Source organism: Magnolia sinica, chromosome 10 (assembly GCF_029962835.1).
Source record: "Magnolia sinica isolate HGM2019 chromosome 10, MsV1, whole genome shotgun sequence".
In the NCBI taxonomy this organism is placed as follows: Eukaryota; Viridiplantae; Streptophyta; class Magnoliopsida; order Magnoliales; family Magnoliaceae; genus Magnolia; species Magnolia sinica.
In genome coordinates, this window is record NC_080582.1 from 5,132,265 (window position 1) to 5,155,084 (window position 22,820).

The following is a 22,820-nucleotide window of genomic DNA, read 5'->3' on the forward strand; positions in this document are numbered from 1 at the left end:
ATCAGATAACTCATTCCAGATTGCGAGATACGCCCGATCTAAGGTCCGACAGTCCGGATCGCTTTTGTCGTCGATCGGGCCTTTTCTGATCCATCTTGGCCATGAAACTGTCCGCGACCCGCTCTACATCAGATGAGCTAGGCTTGGAGATTGCACGGATTGCAATACTTGCTGGAAGAGGGCAAAATCACTCATGCGGATGTCGCTGAGAATCTGATGCCCAAATCCAATCCGAACCTTGCCCAATCCAATCTGACTTGGTTTTCTTGACTGAGTCGAACTCGGATCGGTTCAGGCCAGCAGGGGTTCAAATCGGTCCGAGTCAGATCACCCGGACTCGGTCCCGGATCGGTCCGAGTTCGGATTGGGCCCAATTCGATCCTACTCAGTCCGATGCCCAACTCTAATAGCTAATCCGCATCCGAATTAACTTCGGCAAAATAGCCCAAGTCAAATTCTCTCTTCCAAATGGTTATTATTGTAATTGATACAAGAAGATGGATCACAAGAACCTTCCTCCTGCTTTATCAAGACTAACATAACCCTTTTTTTATTTTTTCTAAAAATGCACGTGGAAGTCCTGCCATGCACGTTCACAGAAACATCCCAATTCCAAGCACATGGGAGATGGAAGCTATCTGGTGGGCTACACTGTGCATGTCTTTTGGGTTAAAAGGTACGTATTTTCACTCATTAAGTTTCACCATATTCTATTATATTATACATAATAGATGGCAATGTAACAAAGGTATGAAGTAAATGTCACACTATCATCACAGTAAGCTTCACATGACCTTTTATTTTATGTTATTTTATTTTATTACACACGCACACACACCCCACACATGCACGCCGTGGGATTTCACCATTGATGGGTACTCGAACCCATGACCCGGTGTTGAAACTCCTGGGAGTCTACCACCTGAGTAAGAGTAAGGGACCCGTAAGCTTCACATGACCTTGGATCCTTACTTTTGCTCTGGTGGTAGACTCTTAAGAGTTTCAACACCCAGTCAAGAGTTCGAGTATCCATAGGTGGTGTAATCCCACTGCTGCGTAAGTGCACGGGTCTGTGTGCCGTGTGAAAAAAAAAAAAAAAGTTTCACATAACCTTAACTAAGGGACTTCATTAATTTACAAAAGTTGTTCCTGCTATTGAAATCAATTGCATAGATAAAATTTAATTAGCCAAATGCTACTCACATTACATATAATAGAGATCAAACAAGTGAGAACCATCAGCCACTTGACCCTTTATATAAATAGTTGGGATTATCGATTCTTGATGGATCTTGGTAGGAGTGAGTGCGTGCTTCATTGGGTGGTCCTACATACTACTATATTTATCCTTTTCATAGTCCTCAAGGACACACAAAGCATTACACACTCAGTCCAATGGACCGCGTTGAACCACGTTGTCGAACCCACTATGATGTATGTCTCTTAATCCACGCTGTCCATCTGTTTTTCCAAATCATTTTAGGGCTTGACCACAAAAAGGAGCCATATCAAAATCTTAGGTGGACTACACCACGGGGAAACAGTCGTGATTGAATGCCCACCATTTAAAACATCATAGGGCCTGCTGTAATGCCTATTTGGCATACAACTTGTTGTTTAGGTTATACAGAATTGGATGAAGGGAAAAAACAAACATGAGCTTGATCCAGAACTTTTGTCAGACCCAATAAGCTTTTAACGGTGGGCATTCAATCAACACTGTTTTTTTGTGATGTGATACACTTGTATTCGAACCTATCTCATTTTTTTTTTACTAATGCCATAAAATGATCCGAAAAGAAAAAAAAAAGACGGCCTGGATGAAACACATAATCATGGTGGGCCCAGGGAGCACCGACTACTAGCCGTTGGCTAGTGCCACGTCAGTAGCCAATCCGCGTCCCACACCAACAACCACCATTTTAAATACCGCGTTGAACCAGACCATCCTGTCAAACCTACAGAACTACATAAATTCCATGGGCCATGTATTGTTGAATTAAGACATCGCCTCCAGCCTCAACCTTCATTTTCTCCCTTAAGTCTTTGTTTTTGGTGTACTGCACTCATCACCCTTCAATCCTCCGGCCGGAGATCCATCCCAGCCGTATATCAGTCACATCTTGCTGACTTAGAGCTCGTTAGGTGAGGTTCATCAGATTGTGCCTTGCACTTCTCGATGGAGAATCGGAGCTTCGGCCGGGCAATGAGCTTTGCCATACCCGACGTGGCCCTCGAGTGCGTGATGGCCTACATCGACGATCCCCACGACCGCCACGCAGTTTCTCTGGTGTGCCGGAAGTGGTACAACATCGACTCCCTGACGCGAAAGCACATCACAATCGCTCTCTGCTACACAACCACGCCAGCCCGACTCCGGACGCGGTTCCCACACCTCGAGTCTCTGAAATTGAAGGGAAAACCACGGGCCGCAATGTTCAGCTTGGGCCTCACACCTGAAGATTGGGGAGGGTACGTCGAGCCATGGGTCAATCAGATCTCAGAATCCTTCAATTGCCTCAAATCACTCAATTTGAGGCGGATGATCGTGCGGGACGCTGACCTCAATGTGCTGGTTCGCTCACATGGGCATATGCTGCAGGAGCTTATGCTAGATAAGTGTTCTGGGTTCTCCACAGACGGATTATTGCAGGTCACCAGATCTTGCAGATGCCTAAGAACCTTGTTTTTGGAAGAGAGTTCCATTGTTGAGAAAGATGGTGATTGGCTTCATGAGCTTGCTGTTAAAAACAGAGTCCTAGAGACTTTGAATTTTTATTTGACGGAGCTCAAATGCATCAACATCACAGACCTCGAACTGATAGCCAAGAACTGTAATTCTTTACTTTGTTTAAAAATCAGTGATTGTGAAATCTTCGATCTAGCTGGTTTTTTTCGTGCAGCATCAAATTTAGAGGAGTTTGGTGGAGGTTCATTCAACAACGATGAAGGAGGAGATATCATCTCCAAGTACTCGAGCATGTCATTTCCTCCAAACTTGCGGCATGTGGGTCTAAACTACATGGGGAAGAATGAGATGTCTATGTTATTTCCGCGTGCATCTTTAATTAAGAAGCTGGACCTCCAATATACATTGCTTGATACTGAGGATCATTGCCAGCTGATTCAACGATGCCCTAATTTGGAAGTTCTTGAAGTGAGGAATGCGATTGGAGACCGCGGATTAGAAGTTGTTGCTCGCAGCTGTAATAAACTTCGGGGGCTTAGGATTGAGAACGGGGACGATGAAGAAGGCGTGGTTTCGCAGAAGGGCTTGGCTATACTTGCACAAGGCTGTCCGAAGCTGGAATACCTCACCGCCTATGTATCTGATATCACGAATGCTGCCTTGGAATCTATTGGGGCTTTCTGCAAAAACCTCACTGATTTCCGTTTGGTCTTGCTGCGCAAGGAAGAAAGAGTAACTGAGCTGCCGCTCGACGACGGGGTTCGTGCTCTGTTAATGGGTTGCCGGAAGCTGAGGAGGTTCACGCTCTATCTACAACAAGGGTGTCTGACAGACGTCGGTCTTGGTTATATCGGCAAGTATGGCGACAATATCAGGTCGATGGTGTTGGGTTCTGTGGGAGATTCCGATGCCGGGCTTCTGGAATTATCGAAGGGATGCCCAAAGCTGCAGAAGCTTGAGATGAGGAGCTGTTGGTTCAGTGAGCGGGCACTGGCCCTGGCTGTGATGCAGCTGAAGAGTCTGAAGTACATATGGGTGCAAGGATACAAAGCATCTAAAACAGGCAGTGATCTTTTGGGCATGAATCGTTCTTACTGGAACATAGAATTCATTCCTTCGGGACAGTGGGGTAGGATTGCGAAGCAGCCAGCTCAGATACTTGCTTACCATTCCCTTGCGGGTCCAAGAACGGATTACCCTGAAACGGTCGTTTCTTTTTACCCATCGTTCTTAGGTGCATGACTCTGCATACTCTCTCTCTCTCTCTCTCTACACACATACCGGGAATCATTGCTGTTTTAGCTTGACATTTTCTGTCTCTGAATTGTTGTTATAGATGTAGCTTTGGAACTTTTCACAACGTTTCTAGTTGGGGAACAGTGTATTAATAAAAAGAAAATAGGATATAAAAAAAACGATTATATGATGGGTCTGACAGTAGATGGGGGATACTTAAACAACTGTTTGATTGAGATTAATTCTACCTTTGGGTACAAAAATACAAGTCCGAAGACTCGGACTTAATGCCTCGGGACTCGGACTTAATACCTCGGGTCACCGAAGGATGTGTCAAATCCGAGGCATGGTTCGCTAAACCGAGACAACGGTTGAGTCGGTTCGGACGACTTATCAGCGTTCCGGGCATGTGTCGGGCGGACCACCTTACAAGACCGACCGTCGCTATCCCGAAGCTCACGGGATCGGATGAAGGCACGAGACGGACACGATCCTGTTTCCGTGATCCCAGGAGAAGATCCCGCGCACAATACCAGGAAGAGAATCCTCGTACGATTAAATGCCCCAGCAGCTATAAAAGAAGGGGGGGCCCTCACCTTGAGAGGTACGAAACAAATTTCCTCTAAAAACCTTTCAATACTTTGAGACCCCGAGTCCAGGCCTGACTTTGGCATTGGAGGGTCCCCTGCTCGAGCCGGGGTCTCCTTTGTCCTCTTTCTGTGCAGGCATACAAGGGTCTAGGAGGACGAACCAGATAATCGCATCAACAGTTTGGCGCCGTCTGTGGGAACGTGCAAAAAGCCATCCCGTACCTCTATACTGAGTCCAATGGTGATGACTAGAAGGACGGTCCCAGAAGAAGATTTGAATGAGAACGCGATTACAGGGCCACCCGGTCCAATCGCCGTTCCCCCAGCCCAGAACGCACCTAACAACCGCCGACGAGGGGTGACCGGAACAAGCAACAATCAGCGGGGTCGCGACGATGGGCAGTTGGACAAGGAGGTTCAAGAAATCCGTTCTGATATGAATACGATGAAGCAGATGCTGGAACGAATCATCAGCAAATGCGGCCACTCCCGCATCCTCAAGGGGAGACGCATGTACCGACGGCGGCGGTTGATCCTCAACCTTCCGCGCCGCGATCTTTCCGGCCGAGCCAACCCCAAGGCGGATCGGAACCATCTCCAGCGCAGTCAACCAACGCTTCCCGATTGATCTTCGGCACGAAATAGAGCGAAGAAGGCGCAATCGCCCTTCCATGGAAGGCACGGCAGAAAGCAGCGAACCATGGAAAGCCGACATTCAAAATTTCAAAAAAGAAGTGCGGGAAGAGATGGCAAAAGAGATGGCGGACATAAAGCACGGCCGGAATATATACTCAACCGGGTCCGAAGCGAAAGCGTCCCCCTTTGTATACTGAAGGCCCGGTTGCCCGAGAGGTTTCGATTACCTCAAATCACTCCTTTCACCGGCAAAACCGACCCGACCGAGCATATTGAGTGCTTCAGAACCTATATGGAACTCCACGATGCCTCGGATGCAGTAATGTGTCGGGCCTTTTCTCTTACATTGACTGATGTAGCTCGACTGTGGTTCAAACAGTTGAAACCAAAGTCCATCAGTTCATTCGTTGAGCTGAGCGACGCCTTCCTCACCAACTTCATCGGCGGAAAGAAGAAATTAAAGCCCCCTGCACATCTGAATAACGTAGTTCAGAAGCAGGGAGAGCTACTAAAAGATTACATCAAGCGTTTTAATTTCGAATCCCTTCAAGTTCGAAAACATTCGGAAGAAACGGCCCTCAATGCACTCATGCAAGGAGTTAGGGATAAGCCATTCCTGGCATCTCTAGACAAGACTCCGCCCGATACTCTGGCAGAGTTTATGGCACGATCCGATAAATATGCCAACGCCGAGGAAGCGCGAATCCTGCGTGAAACTAAAACCTCGGCCAAAGAGTCGGCCAAAAAGGAAGCCGACTCGGCCGGGGGAAGGAAACGCAAAGAGGATCAAGCACGTGACGAGCGAAGGTCAGGAAAACGGCCGGATCGAAAATTTTCCACATATACTCCCCTGAATAAGACTCGGGAAGAGGTGCCGATGGAAATAAAAACGAAGGCTTTGTTAGGTGGCCCAGAAGCTCAGGAGTAATCCTAATCGGCGGGACAAGAATAAGTACTCTGCCATTATCACCGCGATCACGGGCATAACACAAGTGATTGTCGTCACTTAAAAGAAGAGATCGAACGACTCATAAAAGACGGCCGACTCAGAGAACATATGGTCAAAGCTGGGGCATCTGAGGCGCGCCCGACCGAGAGTCAGCCTATGGAAGAAATCCGGACGATCATCGGCGGTCCACAATGTGGGGGCGACTCAAACAACGCGCGAAGGAACCACGCACGAAAACTTAGTCAGCCTCAGTCCGAGCTCATGATTATAGATCGGCCATCAAAAGAAAGGAAAAGAGAAAGATATTGCATATCGTTCACTGAGGGAGACGCCCGAGGTATCCATCACCCCCACGATGATGCGCTGATCGTCTCCTTGGCGATCGCTAACCGAAAAGTGTTTCGGATACTCGTCGATACGGGGTCATCTGCAGACGTGTTATTTACCCAGGCGTTCGACAAAATGGGGATCGAACAGTCCACACTACGCCCAGTTCGGACCCCGTTGATCGGTTTTTCCGGAGGACAGGTACTGCCTGAAGGGATTGTCTCGTTACCACTCACTGCTGGCAGCGCCCCATGTCAGACGACGATGATGGTAGACTTCCTGGTCGTCGATCAACCATCGGTATACAACGCAATACTCGGCCGACCTTCATTGAGTCTCCTCCAGGCCGTGGTATCCACATACCATCTTTCAATGAAATTGTCAAAGGAAACCAGCAGGATGCGAGGCGATGTTACATGATAGCCGTAAAAGGAGCCGCCGACAAAAGTCCGACCAACATATTAACGATCTAATCGTTGGACCCTCGGGGCGAGAATTATGAACGAGGACAGCCGGTCGAGGATCTTGTCTCGGTCCCCTTGGTCGAGACAGATGGATCCAAGACGGTACGAATTGGCTCGTCTCTGCAGTCCCCTTTGAAAGAAAAGCTGATAGCCCTGCTCCGTAGGTACGCCGACGTCTTTGCCTGGGGTCATGAAGATATGCCCGGGATCGACCCCTCTGTGGTGACTCACCGACTCAACATCGATCCGTCGTATCGACCGATCCGACAGAAGCGACGACCGCTCGGCCCTGAACGATACGCTATCATCGAAGAAGAAGTCAACAAACTCCTCTAGGCTAATTTCATAGAAGAAATACACTATCCAGAGTGGGTCGCGAATGTCGTGCTTGTAAAGAAATCCAACGGGAAGTGGCGAGTCTGTATTGACTATACCGACTTAAATAAAGCCTGCCCCAAGGATAGCTTTCCGCTTCCGAGGATAGATCAGCTAGTAGACAGTACAGCCGGACATGAGCTCCTTAGTTTCATGGATGTATATTCAGGATATAATCAAATTGTAATGCATCAAACAGATAAATCAAAAACGACCTTTGTCACCGACAAAGGCCTTTATTGTTACCGAGTGATGCCATTTGGTCTGAAGAATGCCGGCGCAACTTATCAAAGGTTAGTTAACAAAATCTTTGCTCGGCTTATAGGCCGAACCATGGAAGTATACATCGACGACATGCTCGTTAAAAGCATACACGCGGCTGATCATGTGAATAATTTGGAAGAAATGTTTCTAATCCTACGGAAGTTCCGGATGAAGCTAAATCCAAGTAAATGTGCTTTTGGAGTAGGCTCCGGTAAATTCCTCGGTTTCTTGGTCAGTCAACGAGGAATAGAGGCAAACCCTGAGAAGATAAAGGATCTGATTGATATAGAATCCCCCAAAACCATTAAAGACGTCCAAAGGTTGGCTGGACGAGTCGCAGCACTTAATCGGTTCCTGTCCAGAGCAACGGATAAGTGTCTCCCTTTCTTCAAACAATTGAAAGGAAGACAAGCGATGGGTTGGACAGAAGAGTGTGAAGCAGCATTCCAGCAATTAAAATCATATCTCGGTTATGCACCTCTCTTATCAAAACCCGAACCGGGGGAGTCGTTGCTCCTCTACCTAGCAGTATCCGAGGCAGCGGTGAGCTCGGCTTTGATACGAGAATCCGAAGGAAAGCAACTGCCGGTTTACTACGTCAGCAAAGCGTTATTGCCAGCAGAAACGAGATACCCAAGCTTGGAAAAAGTGGCCTTGGCTTTAATAACTTCCTCTCGGCGACTTAGGCCGTATTTCCATGCCCACACCATCATAGTAATGACCGACCTTCCGCTTCGCCAGGTACTGCAGAAACCAGAAGCTTCCGGCCGACTCACCAAATGGGCTATCGAACTGAGTGAGTTTGATATTCAATACCGACCAAAGGCAGCAATCAAAGGGCAAGCCGTAGCTGATTTTATCGCCGAGGGAACGTCTTCAACCGAACTTTCAGTAAATGATACACCGAAGGACGGTGCAGTTCCGACCTCGACCGCTCCCCCTTGCCCTATTCCGTGGAATCTGTATGTCGACGGTTCTTCCAACTCGAAGGCCAGTGGGGCTGGGGTTGTGCTTGAAACCCCCGATCATACCTATATACAGTACGCCTTACGACTTGGGTTCCAAGCGTCGAACAATACGGCGGAATATGAAGCGTTGTTACTCGGCCTCCGACTCGCCGCTAGCATGGAGGTCACGCACCTAAGTGTTTTCAGCGACTCTCAGTTGGTTGTTAACCAAGTTACCGGTGTATACCAGACACGAAAAGACCAGCTAAGGGCATACATGCAGAAAGCAAAGGAACTTATCAACGGATTTCAATTCTGTCGTGTCATTCGGATCCCTCGTGCGGAAAACAGCAAAGCCGATTTGTTAGCAAAGCTCGCCTCAGCCGATGAAGATGAGATACCCAGGTCCGTCCCTGTCGAATACGTTGACAAGCCAAGCATAGACGAACCAATTAGCGAGGCTGTCAATACAATCGACTCGGAACCTTCCTGGATTGATCCAATCCGCCAATACCTTAACGAAGGAAAGTTGCCCGAGGATCGTGCCGAGGCTCGACGAATTAAGATTCGAGCCTCCCGTTATACCATATTCAACGGAACCCTCTACAAGAAAGGTTACTACGCCCCGTTGCTGCGGTGCCTCAAACCCAGCGAGGCAAACTATGTGTTACGGAAAATTCATGAAGGAATCTGCGGAAACCACTCTGGAGGGCGATCCCTCGCCTACAAGGTCCTACGACAGGGATACTACTGGCCCACTATCCAACACGACGCCCGCGAGCTCGTTCAAAAATGCGACAGATGCCAACGGTTCGCGGCAATTCCGACGCAAGCACCCGAAGCATTAACGCCGATGACTGGTCCTTGGCCTTTCGCGCAGTGGGGCGTCGACATCATAGGACCGCTCCCTATGGGAAAAGGTCAGACCAAGTTTGCTGTGGTAGCGGTTGACTATTTCACGAAGTGGGCCGAGGCAGAACCATTAGCTAAAATAACCGAGCAGAAGATCACCGAATTTGTATGGAAAAATATTATCTGCCGATTCGGGGTACCCCGTACCATTGTTACAGACAATGGAAGGCAATTTGATAACAGAAGCTTTCGCGGGATGTGCGACAACCTCGGAATCAGAAACGTTTATTCTTCGCCTCATCATCCTCAAACCAACGGACAAGTTGAGGCGGTTAATAAGATTATCAAGCAACATCTTCGGACCAAGCTTGGCCGAGCTAAAGGAGCGTGGGCCGAAGAGCTCCCGAAAATTCTTTGGGCCTACCGAACCACCGCTCGAACAGCCACGGGGGAGACTCCATTTTCACTAGCCTATGGCTCGGAAGCCGTCACTCCCGTTGAAATCGGATTACCTTCGGCTCGGATCACCACATTCAATGCAGAAGCAAACGAAGAACTCCTTGCACTCGGACTTGACCTTCTGGACGAACAAAGAGAAGTGGCACGGCTGCGCACGGAGGCGCGGCAGCGACAAGTGGCTCGGTTCTACAACACCCGAGTTAGGATTAGAAGATTTCGAATGGGGGATATGGTTCTTCGAAAAGTGTTTTCTAACACCAAGGAATTTGGTTCGGGTACACTGGGACCCAACTGGGAAGGACCCTACATCGTCTCGGGCACCATTAGACCGGGAACGTATCAGCTAGAAGACCTAAACGGACAACCGTTGCCCCACCCTTGGAACGCTGAACACCTCAAAGTCTACTAAAGCCAAGTCGAATAAGTAAAGATAGGCATTTCTCTTCCATTCATCAAAACATATGTAAGTACAAAGCGAGCGAAGATCTCTTTCATTCATCAAAACATATGTAAGTACAAAGCAAGCGAATACATCAAAGTAAAAAAATATATATATATATGTCCAAGGGCCCCGGTAATGGTCCTCATGCACCGGCCTCGTCCCCAGCAGTATCTTCAGCAGTGGTGTCCGGGTTCTCGGATCCCGAGGCTGCTCCACCCTCGATTTCTGAAAGGTCAAGGTCAGGGAAGGATTTCTTTATGTCCTTGACGCATTCCAGATATCCGCTTTGGAACAAGCGGTCCCTTTCATCCTCGAACTCCGCCGACTCGAGGAATGCTTGGACGGCTTGGTCCCTAGCCCTCTCGGCCTCCCGAGTCTTCTCGACGGCCTGCTGAATGTGCTCCGCCGCCTCAAGCTTAGCCCGAGCTAAGTCATCCGCGCACGAAGCATGGACTGCTAGAACTCGCTGATTCTCCTCTTCAGCTTTGGAGAGTCGAGCCAGTGCCTGAGCGACCTCTGCCTTCGCTTCGTCCAGGGCTCTTCTGGAAGAAGCCGCCTCTGCCCTCGCGTCTTCGGCAGCCTTCCGGGCAAGGGACGCCTCGCCTGTCAGGACGCCGACCCGGACCTCGGCCTCCTCGCGTCGACCTTCGACCTCAGACAGAAGAGCCTGCAGTCGATGAGTTGAGGATAGCTCCTTGCTGGCCTTGATTAAGCAAGGAGCGAGTTCAAAAAGCATCCGGGCAGCATGGCTGACGGTCTGCGACGACGGGGCGTTGTAGAGTTTCACGAACTTTCTTTCACACCCGTGGGCCAGGGCCCATGGAACCATCCCCGACACCACTTGCTGCAGGAATGACGGCCCCTCCTGGTTCGTCCCCTCCCCTCGGGAGGACGCGGTCCTCGTCTCTCCCTCCCCCCTGGAGGACGCGGCCCCGGTCTCCTCCTCCCGACTCGGAACATCCGTCTCAACGCGTGCCGAGTCAGGATCCGCCGAGGCAGCAATCGCCGTCTCTTCCGCCCTTTCGTCCGGGTCGGGAATTACGACAACGGGAGGGGCAGAAGAACTCGCCGGCTCTTTCTCCTTCCGCAGCACCCTTTGCCTCTTCGGCGCCGAGGCTCCGAAAGAAGAATCGACCGCGGAGGAGCCTTCAACTTCGTGATTGGCCTAAGGGGGGACGAGCTCCAGTCATCTCCGGTTCGAGGGTGATCTTGAGGTTGGGAAGAGGAAAGAGTGGTCTGTAAAAAAAAAAAAAAAAAAAAAAAAACCAGAGAAAAGTTATGGCGAAGTAAGTCGAGGGAAATTCGGAAAATAGAAGATTCATTCTCAATTACCTGTAACTTCCGAGTCCAGACCTGCAAGATGAAGGCGCTCCGGCTGTAGAAGCACCTTCCAAGACCTATTCTTCGAATCCAACGACCTCAACTCTTTGATCCGAGCCGAGGCAGTGGTGCCGAGCTTCGGCCGCTTCTTTGGAATGTCTGTCAAACATAAGCTCGTCAGACTCAGAATATTACAAAGACAAAAATAAAAAAATAAAAAAATAAAAAAAAAAGAAACCCAAGTCACCTACTCTGTTTGGAAAGCCCGAGGGACACGAGCCTCGTGGGACCCGGACTCATCCGTCTCCCACCGACCACATGCCCAAAACCAACGCTCTCTCCAGTGTTTGTTGGAAGTGGGAGGGTCGGTTATCGTGGAACCGCCTCCGCCTCGCCAAGCGGCGAAGACGTAGAAGCGGGATAGTTCGGATTTACCGTACTTGATACAGTGGAGAAATTCGCCGATCGTAAGTGGTGGTCTGCTTCCATCTCACCACAACACCGCACATCCGAGTAAGTTCCTCCACCCATTCGGGACTATCTGCCCGGGACAATCTTTATGCGAGACAAAACTCCCTGGACGATGGTTGAAGGGGCCGACGCAAGCCGCATTGCATCGACACTGGGTAAATCGCGACCGCCCAGGAGGGTGGTCCGGTAAGTCATTCGGACGGGGAAGATAGGTGATGACCGACTCGGGAATATGGTACCCGACTCGGATTCTGTCCAAGTCCGTCTCAGTCAAGACTGAGGGAACCGGACCGCTTAAATCCTCCCCCGATCCTTCTTCTTCAGACTCGGCCTGCGCCGATTCACCAACGGGAGCAAGATCAGGGGTTCCTTCGGCGATTAAAATTTCATCTTCTTCCTCCTCATCTTCCTCCATGTCCCTTTGCAAGTTAGGCCTTCCCGGGCGGGTTAATAGAGATGACCCGCCCCGAGAAGGAACGACGGAAGCAGGGCGCTCCGCCGGAGCTTCGGTGACTCTCTCCGGTAGACAAGCAGCGTTGGCGTCCACTGCTATCTCCGTCAGTAAGGAAGGCGATTCCGCAACGTTCCAAAAACGTTGCGCTTCGCCTTCGTCTCCGGAAGCTCCCCCCTGGGGACTTTGAGAACTCCTATCCGCCATTAATATCTACTAAAGAGGAAGGAGAAACTCACCGGAGGGAGAAAGGAAAACGGAAATGGCGGAAAGAGGCACCGACGGTTAGGAGAAACGAAAAGAAGGAGATGAAAGGCTATGCAAACCCCAAAGAAAATGCGGAGCGGGAATGGCAAGAGCAGTAAAAGTTTAAAGTGCGGGGCCCCTGACGTTATATAAGGTCGCCATACGGCAGAGACAATTAATGGGGAAATGATTCGACGCCCGCATCGATTCCCTCATTCGACACGTGGCGCACGTCGACTGGCGACAATAATACCTTTGCTACGTGTCCAATCTTCGTTGGCGGGATGTGCGATTTGACGGCTGACGGCGCATGCGATGTCAGGAGCTGAACCGTCCCCCATCAAAGGCCTTACGGAATGCATTTAATGACCACGACTCATCTCGGACTGAGTTACGAACCGACTCCAAACTCGCTACTCCTTAGTGTCATATTAATGTAGGCTGTTACGGCTCTTGTTGGGGACAAAAATACAAGTCCGAAGACTCGGACTTAATGCCTCGGGACTCGGACTTAATACCTCGGGTCACCGAAGGATGTGTCAAATCCGAGGCATGGTTCGCTAAACCGAGACAACGGTTGAGTCGGTTCGGACGACTTATCAGCGTTCCGGGCATGTGTCGGGCGGACCACCTTACAAGACCGACCGTCGCTAGGTCAGATCTCATCCCGGATATCTTGGGATAAGATCTCCGACCCCGAAGCTCACGGGATCGGATGACGGCTCAAGATGGGCACGATCCTATCTCCGTGATACCAGGAGAAGATCCCGCGCTCAATATCAGGAGGACCCCAGCAGCTATAAAAGGAGGACCCCTGTCACCTTGAGAGGTACGAAACAAATTCCCTCTAAAAACCTTTCAATACTTTGAGACCCCGAGTCCAGGCCTGACTTTGGCATCGGAGGGTCCCCTGCTCGAGCCAGGGTCTCCTTTGTCCTCTTTCTTGGGTCTGACAGTAGATGGGGGATACTTAAACAACTGTTTGATTGAGATTAATTCTACCTTTGATGATTAACTCATTTCCTTTAATGTGCTGATAAAAAAAAAAAAATTGAATATTTAAATATTGAAGTCTTTCAAGGAACAATATCTGGCCGTTCAGGTTGGGCTAGAAAGACCTATGAAAGAAAAGGGATGCACTGCACATGGCCTTACTCTATCATATAAAGTATCAGTGAGTTTCCAAAGGTAAACATGCACGTGGATCCACTTAAAAGGTAGATGAGCAGATTCGATGTTCAAGAGAGACAGTGACTGATGAATGTACCCTGTTTTCTACTGACAGGGAATAATCTTGCCAAAGGATGCGGTCACATGAATCCATGATTTTTACGGATACATTTACTGCGAGAACCTTCTTCCCGCTTTCTAAAAAGAAATGCTCGGTCCCACACGGGTGCCGGACGAGGATTGCGTCCTACCCCGCCCGTCTCCAGCCATGAACGGGCAGTTTTGTGGGCGGGCCCACAGTGATATATCTGTTTATCTATGCCGTCCATCCCTTCTCTCAGATAATTTTAAGGTACGTTGACAAAAATGAGTAAGATTCAACGCTTAAATGGGAACACCAAGTAATAAGCTGGGCTGCGTTAAATGCACAAAATATGAAATGCAAGTTGCATTAAATGCAAGAGTCATGTGTGGTGTGGCCCATTTGAGAATTGGATGTAACTAATTTTTGTTCACAGACCTTATAAGGATATGAGAGAAGGGATGGACGGCGTATATAAAGAGATAAATCACAGTCGGCAAGCCCACAGAGCTGCCCGTTCGTGGCTGGAGACGGGCGGGGGTAGGACGCAACCTGGAACTACCTGCGACTGGAAGTTAGGTGGAACCCACTGTAATGTTTATGGGAAATCCACTAGGTCCATCAGTTTTGCAATATCATTTTAGATGATGGGCCATAAAATGATCTAAATCCAAGATTCAGGTGATCCGTACATTAGGTAAATGTGTATAGGTAAATTCCTATAGTTGAAACCTTCCTGGGTTCACCTTGTTGTTTATATAACATCCATACCATTCATAAATTAATTCCTACTGTGATGAGCTGACAACATGAAAATTATCCTGATTCAATCTTCTTCAGCCCCACGCCTGTTTCAACTGTGATGAGCTGACAACATGAAAATTATCCTGATTCAATCTTCTTCAGCCCCACGCCTGTTTCAACTGTGGACATTCTATCCTCTGTTGTGTGACCTATATGATATTTGGATTTCCTTCATTTATGGGTCCATGTCATAACATGATCTTGCAAAACTTATGGACGTGTTGGATTTACCATAAACATCTCAGCGGGCCTCACCTAACTTCCCATCGCAGGAAGTTCTTGCGAAAGCCTTTCGCAGGAAATCCGCGTCCCGCAATCCGCGTCCCACGGGTGCCTCATTTTCCCTTCCGCGGGTACTGTATTACCGGGCGCGGATTAGCCACTGACAGGTTGAGGAGCGAGACTCGCTGCTGAAGTGACGTCACTAAGTTCGTAGGCCCCACCATGATGTATGTTTTGTATCCACACCTTCCATCCATCTAGAGAGGTGATTTTAGGGCAATATCCAAAGAATGAGTTAAATACAAAGCTCCAGCGCACCCCAGCACAGAAAACAGTAGGGACAGTGACGCCCACTATTAAATACTTCTAAAGGCCACAAAAGTCTTAGATGAAGCTGATATTTGTGTTTTTTATTATTTCATGTCTTTTTTAACTTTTGAACAGGTTGGATTTCAAATAAACATTATGGTGGGCCTTAGGATAGTTTCAATGGTGGGAATCACTCTCCCCATTGTATTCTGTGGTGGGGTCCACTAAATTTTTTTTTTCTGCCTCATTCTTTAGCTCATGGCTTAAAATGATATCTCAAAATGGATGGACGGTGTGGATACAACACATACATCATAGTGGGGCCCACAGAACTTGTGACGTCGCTTCGATAGCCAACTCGCTAATCTAATCCACGTCCCTGTAGTACCATGCACGGGGCTACACATGCGCGTGGAATTAGCAAACCTCTACGTTTTGAATACGGATCTACTGTTTGCGTCAAGCAAGAAAACTGTGATTGTTGCAATGCAATTGGACCGTGTGATTGTGGAATGCATTGAATTTGCATCGCTGACTGAGACGGAACAATCACCATACGCCTACGTTTTCTGGACGCGGATTTCCTGGGAAAGCCTTTCGCAGAAGGTTCCCGCTCTGGAAAATAGGTGGGGCCCACCGTGATATTTGTGAGAAATCCATCCCTTCTGTCCATTTTCTGAGATCAGTTTAGGACTCGAGACCAAAAGTTAGCAGGATCCAAGACTCAAGTGGACCGCACTATGAAAAAGTAAAGTAGGGAAATTCCTACCCTAGAAACCTCCCTATGGTCAACAGTGATGTTTACATGACATCCATACCGTTAATAACATCATTCCTAGTGGGATGAGTTGAAAACACAAATATTATCGGGATTCGAATCTTTTGTGGCCACGACTATTTCAACCGTGGAAGTTGAATCCTCACGTTTCCGTTCCACTTGAGTATTGGATCCGTCTCAGTTTTCTCCTCATGTCCTAAAATGAGATCACAAAACGGATGGACAGGGTGGGTTTCTCACAAATATCATGGTGGCCCACTGCGAAAGGCTTTCGCAGGGAATCGGCGTCCACGTTTTCTGGAAACGGATTGGCTACTCCCACCGCCACCAGCCACCGCTCTGTGGGCCCATCATGATGTATGTGTTTCATCCCTTTCGTTCATCTATTTTCATAGATAATTTTAGAGCTTTATTCCAAAAATGAGAGGGATATAAATATCCAGTATACCACACCACATGAAAACATTATTGATTGGATATGCATCATTAAAATCCTCCTAAGGCCCACTGTACTGTTTATTTGACATTCAATCTGTTGATTAGGTCATTAAGACAAGATGAAGGGAATAAACAAAGATCAGCTTGATTCAAAACTTTTATTGCCCTCAAAAAGTTTTTAATGGTTGACGTTCATTCAACACTGTTTCCTGTAATGTGCTCCACTTGATATTTAGATATAACTCATTTCTGTTCTGGTCTAATACCATAAAATGATCTAGAAAAATATATCGACAATATGGATGAAACACATATATCATGGTAGGGTCCACAAAGCACCGACCACAAGCCATTGGCCGGCGGCAGGGGGATTGCCTGGTGAGGCACGTGTGTGTTGATGTGGTAAAGTTCTGTGGTCCACCATGATGCATATATTATATCCACTCCAATTCATTCATTTTGTGAGATCATCTTAGGCACGGGCCTAAACATGAGGTAGATCCAAACCTCAAGTGGACCACACCATCAAAAGCAGTGGGAATTGAATACCTACCATTGAGAATTTATTGGTGGCCAAAGATCAGCAGACACATTCTAGATCATTTAAAATACACCTTATGGCTTGCCTAGAGAATGGCCTTGATCTTGCACGTGATGTGGTCGTGCAAGTATGCGAGGCTGTCAATAGGCCGGGCCTGGGTTAAGTACCGGGCCGGATTTTAAACTGTTTCGGTCCCGCATGTGTAGCCCCGTGCATTGATATACACGACCTCGATATAAGACCCACGTGGTCTCCACCTACCGAGGTATGTGGATCCCTGACTTTTGAGCCCAGCTTGATGTATGTGCCTTACATCCACACCGTTCATCCATTTTTACAGTTCATTTTAGGGCATGATCCAAAAAAAATGAAGGAGATCCAAATCTTAGGCAGACCATACCACAGAAAACCGCACCCTGATTGAATCTCCACCATTACTATATGAGCTGCAGCATGATTTTTATTTGCCATCCAACCTGTTTTTAAGGTCAAAAGGACCTGAATGAAGTGACCATGTAAATATCAGCTCGATCGAGCCAGTGGCCCACAAGAAGTTTTTAATGGTCGATTATCACTGTTCCTGTATTACAGTACACCTGAGATTTATTATTATTATTATTTTCTTTTTTAAGATCATACCTGAAAATAAGTTTTCAAAACAAATGGACGGCTTGGATATATGGCACATATATCACTGAGGTGGGATCCCACCTACCTGGATGGATAAGCGCCCGCCTTCAACACAGACGATCTGCACTCATGACTAATTAATAGTCCCTGTTAACGGGTGCAAAATATTCCAAGTCAAATTCTCTGCTTGAAAATGGTTATTATTTTGATCCATACATGAAAATGGACCACAAGAACCTTCCTCCAGCTTTATTGAAATTAGCATCAACCCTTTCATTTTTTTTCTTAAAACGCACGTGAAAGTCCTGCCTTCCACTTGCATAGAAACGTCCAAATTTGAAGCACATGGGAGATGAGAGCTTCCAATTTTTTAAATTATTATTTTGGGTAAACACAGCTAGGACTTATATATGTTTTCAAATTTAGAAGTTTTACAGTTTGTAGAGCCAAGACAGACCATGTGGAATGCAAATTTAAAAATACCCAAGGATGTCCTCTCTCTAGGATTGATTTTGGGGCATAACCCAACCATCATCTGTACCAACGATCACGAAAACTGAACCCTAGGTTGTACTCGTACGTGGTGCATATGATCAAGCTAACCATTTTTTATATTTCCTACTTCAGTTACTCCTCTTCATCCATGATTGTTCTTTCACTGACATATATACCATCAAGAAACTTTCTTATGTATTTATGTCCTTGTTTTTCGATGGCATTTCTTGTTTATTAGAGGTGCCTAGCACAACACAAGCTTAACATCATTTCCATCTAATGTAAGTTTATCCTTAACCTTCTCAGAACAGATAATAGGTCTTTTGGGCTACTGTTTAAGTTTTTGGGAGATTCCATTCTGATGGGATACATTAATGTTTAGGTCTTTTGTCTTAAAAGTTAGGCATTTTTATTAGTCAAGTTTTACTACATTCTATATACAACACGTGATGGTGTAACAAATTCATAAAGTGGATGTTACACTATCATCAGGGTAAGCTCACCAGAACCTTGATAAAGGGACTTCCTTAATCTACAAAAGTTCATGCTTTCACTGTTGAAATTAATTGCATGGATAAAATTTAGCCAAATGCTACCCGCATTACTTATAACAAAGATCACACAAGGTTAACATCATTTCCATCTAATGTAAGTTTATCTTTAACCTTCTCAGACGGGACAATAGGTCTTTAGGGCTACACTATTTAGGTTTTTGGGAGCTTCCAATCTAATGGGATACACTGTTTTGGCCTTTTGGCTTAAAAGTTAACCATTTTCATTAGTTTGAGTTTAGATATATTTTATATATAATAGATGATGGTGCAACAAATGTGTGGAGTGAATGTTACACTATCATCATTATATGCTTAGGAAGAGTTTCTACAAAAAAGGCGTGGGATGAACCTTTCCATAGCCCCCAACTGCCTCTGTTTCAGCCCCTCTATCAGCTGTCCCTGTTTCGTTTTTTGGGTTGCTGCTGGAAGTTGTTGGTTTTCCTTCTCAGATGCTTCTTGCTGCATCTTTGGTTATCGTCTCTCTTCAGGCGCTGTTTTGTCTCTGCGCTGCTATGCCAATAGGTGGTCTGTTTGTCTGTCAAGTCTTTTTAATGTATATCTTTGTTTTAGGTGTAAAGTATATGATATGTGAGGCCTAGATCCCTTTTGTTGGGGCCCACACGAATAGCTCTAAGTCCCCTTCTTTCTTAATAGATTTCAGGTAGCATGTTCCCACCTTTATTAAAGAAAAAAGAAGAAGAGGGGAGTTCCTTAATCTACAAAAAGCTCATGCCTGCTAGTGAAATCAATTGCATGGATAAAATTTAGCCAAATGCTACTAGCATTACAAATAACAGAGATCAGACAAGTGAGGCGCTTCTGGGATCGCCCCTTGGGCAGCATCCCCCGTACCAAGCAAGTCTGCCAGGCTTGATCACAAAAACGAGTCATATCTATATATCAGGTGGACCACACTACAGGAAAACTGTTGGACGTAGGCCGGTGGGGCCCACTGGTGAGCAATCACTAGTGGGTGGGTCCCATAAGTTTAGGCATCTTCCGGCCTTTCTTCTTTTCTATTATATTTCAAATTCAAAATTGAATTTGATTTATGATAGGAGATAGGGATAAGACTGGATGATATGGTCTCATCCAAACTCCCCTCCTTTCCTATAAAAAGGCATGCGCTCTCTCTCGCATTAAGAAATATACAAAATACTGAGAGTATACAGAGAGAGAAATATTGTGCACGAGAGTCTGTCCATTCTGTCTTGTCCTTGGGACGATCTAATTCATAGATCGCAATCCGGGGCCACTATATACCGTAGGATCAGAGGTGTGAATAGTTCCATCTGCTCTAGTAGTAGATAGGCGAGCCGTTGGAGCGTCAATCTTCTGCTTTGTAAAGGTTCCAAACATCGTGTAGACCGTCAGATCTTGAGGGCTCACCTTCCGCGCTTCCCAACAGTGGTATCAGAGCATATTTAACGGCGGATCTCCGATTATATTCATCTAAAAAGGTAAGTAACCCATCCTTTTTATTTTGGATTGGAATCTATGTTTTACGAATGGTATACATAAGTTGTTGTATTCAACTACAACACGTGTACATGAATTGCTTGTGACATATCTCAACTTAAATACGTGTAAACATAAGTACTTGAGTGATGTGCACGTGTACACATCAGACCCATTTGTACACGTGTTCACACATCAGTCCCATGATTACACATGTTGGCAGATGTATACATGTGTTGGCAGTTGTACATGCACACGAATTGGATATTGTTGGATGATGTATACATGTGTTGGCAGCTGTACATGCACACGAATTGGCTGTTGGGTACATGCACATGAGTTGGCAACTGTATACATGTGTTGGCAGCTGTACATGCACACGAATTATACATGCACACGTGTTATATATGGCTGATGTACAAGTGGGCCCATATATGACTGATGTACACACATGTTATTTATGACTGATGTACAAGTGGGCCCATGTGTCATATATGACTGTTGTATAGGCTGATGTGCTTCATATCAGCTACAAGCAATACTTGTTGTATTGTAATACACTACTAATAAATAGTACCAGCAATATCCATGTTGTATTGAACTACACCACTGCTGTTGCAGAAACGGATTGACTGATGTTCATAACATCAACCATAGTGACGTCAGCTATTCATGTGGTCTGATCACATGGTATAAGATGAATCCAAACCGTCCATCCATCAGGTGCATGGGCATTCTTTTTTCATGGAGTGTTTCTGAAAACTCATCTTGGCCATCATGGGTAATGTGTTGGGATAGTTTGGAACTTCCGATGAAAGGGAATTGTGGACATGAAATCATCCAAGACATGGTCCGCTTAACTGGAGGGTATGGATTCATAGGGTCGTATCAGATCCTATCCATGGATCTATGTTGGGCATAGTTTGATTGGAGTCTGATTGAATTCAATTGAATAAGATTGGACCCAATTATGACCAAGTCGACTTGGATGAGTCACACCCATAGTCTGGACCCACATGAATGGAGTGTGTTTGCTGCACCAAAATCCAACTATGGTGCATTTATAATGACCTGCCAAAATAAGATAAGAGTTATGCTCTGGCGGGCTAAGTGTATAGGAACCCTCCATTAGGTCCAGTACCCATCCGCTACTCAAAAATCACAGGAATCAGATGGTTTTAATATCCCATTATTTTTTTATTGAGGTGATGAGGGCGGTTGGCTTGGGTCCGTAGAAAAGGGTCCTATCAATGTTGCTGGCTCGGCTATTCTAAGATGAGCGGTTGAGTCATGTAACTTGGGCGAAAGCCTAGGCTACTTGGATCCTAGAGTGGAGGGTACTACGTTAACCTGGGCTACGGGTTAGTGCTGACTGCTGACTCAGGCCTAATGTGCCCAACGGTTTTAAATCAATCAAACCACCATTTTTTAAGATGGTCCTGAGAGATATAAGCTAGAATGATGTGGCCCACCTTAACCTTGAATTATTTATTTATTTATTTTTATTTCATGCTACTACTTTATACCTGTTTTTTAGATTTGATCTAAGAATAATGAATATGAATGTTGTTTCCATTCTTCTTCACTATTGATCTAGAGCTCATTAGTGAACGAAACGATCATCAACCATGATGATCAATGTTGATGAACGGATCCATCATCAACAATGATCATTAATGGTAATGATCGGATCCATCACTAATGGTCATGATCACAAGTGAAGATTGTACTCTCTTTATATCTAAGCACTTGATTTTTCCTTTCTGATGATGATATTAATATGCATGAAAATATTCGGCTTGATGTGTTTAGATCTAAGCCCCCTTATTTTTCATTGAAAAATATAGAAAAACTTAGTGCTTAGATACTCCATATACACATATAAAGGTTGTGTATAACCTGAGTGGGAGTTTATTGTCCTCCACCAAATGATGCATGCAACTAAGTAATGGTAGGTTGCACGTTTTATAAATTTATTCTTATAAAAGTATTAAACCCATTTTAATTAGAGAACTTGATTGTTCTACACCGCTCATTTGGGTATGTGGACTTTCAGATCTCATTAAGATGTGTTAACTACTTTTATACTTTGAAAATTTATATAACACGTAAAAATGTTGATGATTAATGTCAATACCTTAGATCATAGCTAAGTAGTGATACTCATGCAATGTAGAGATGGCCACCAAAGCGTTAATCGCTGAACAGCTAAAAGGACAACATTTCGACGGCAACAACTACGAAGACTGGTCCCGCGCAGTGCGATGCCTTCTAGACGAGGACGATATATCTCACACACTCGATGTAGTTCAAGAGGAACCCATCCTGGCTGAAAATGAAAATTTACAAGAACATAGGGTTGTGATGACTCGCTATAATAAGTGGCGAAAACAAAATCGTTCAGCCCGTAATGTCCTTCTTATCACTATGCACAAAGAACTCATACCTACGTATGAAGTGCATGAAACCGCTAAGAAAATCTGGGAAGCACTGACAGATGCCTATGCGCAGAAGTCAGATGCGAGAGTTAGGGCAATGGAATTGGAATTCTAGGAGTACAGGATGCCTGTCGGCTGTCCCATCAAAGATCATATTCGTAAGATTGAGCAAATGATAGGTGC

The 22,820-nt window shown here is 46.2% G+C and overlaps 1 protein-coding gene across 1 annotated transcript; it reads left to right on the forward strand.

Moving 5' to 3' along the window:
* The first annotated feature begins 2,043 nt into the window (after positions 1-2,043).
* LOC131257826 (coronatine-insensitive protein homolog 1b-like) lies at positions 2,044-3,977 on the forward strand. The gene has a single exon (XM_058258736.1). The coding sequence runs from the start codon at positions 2,180-2,182 to the stop codon at positions 3,929-3,931; it is 1,752 nt and encodes a 583-aa protein (XP_058114719.1). The 5' UTR covers positions 2,044-2,179; the 3' UTR covers positions 3,932-3,977.
* Positions 3,978-22,820: the final 18,843 nt, after the last annotated feature.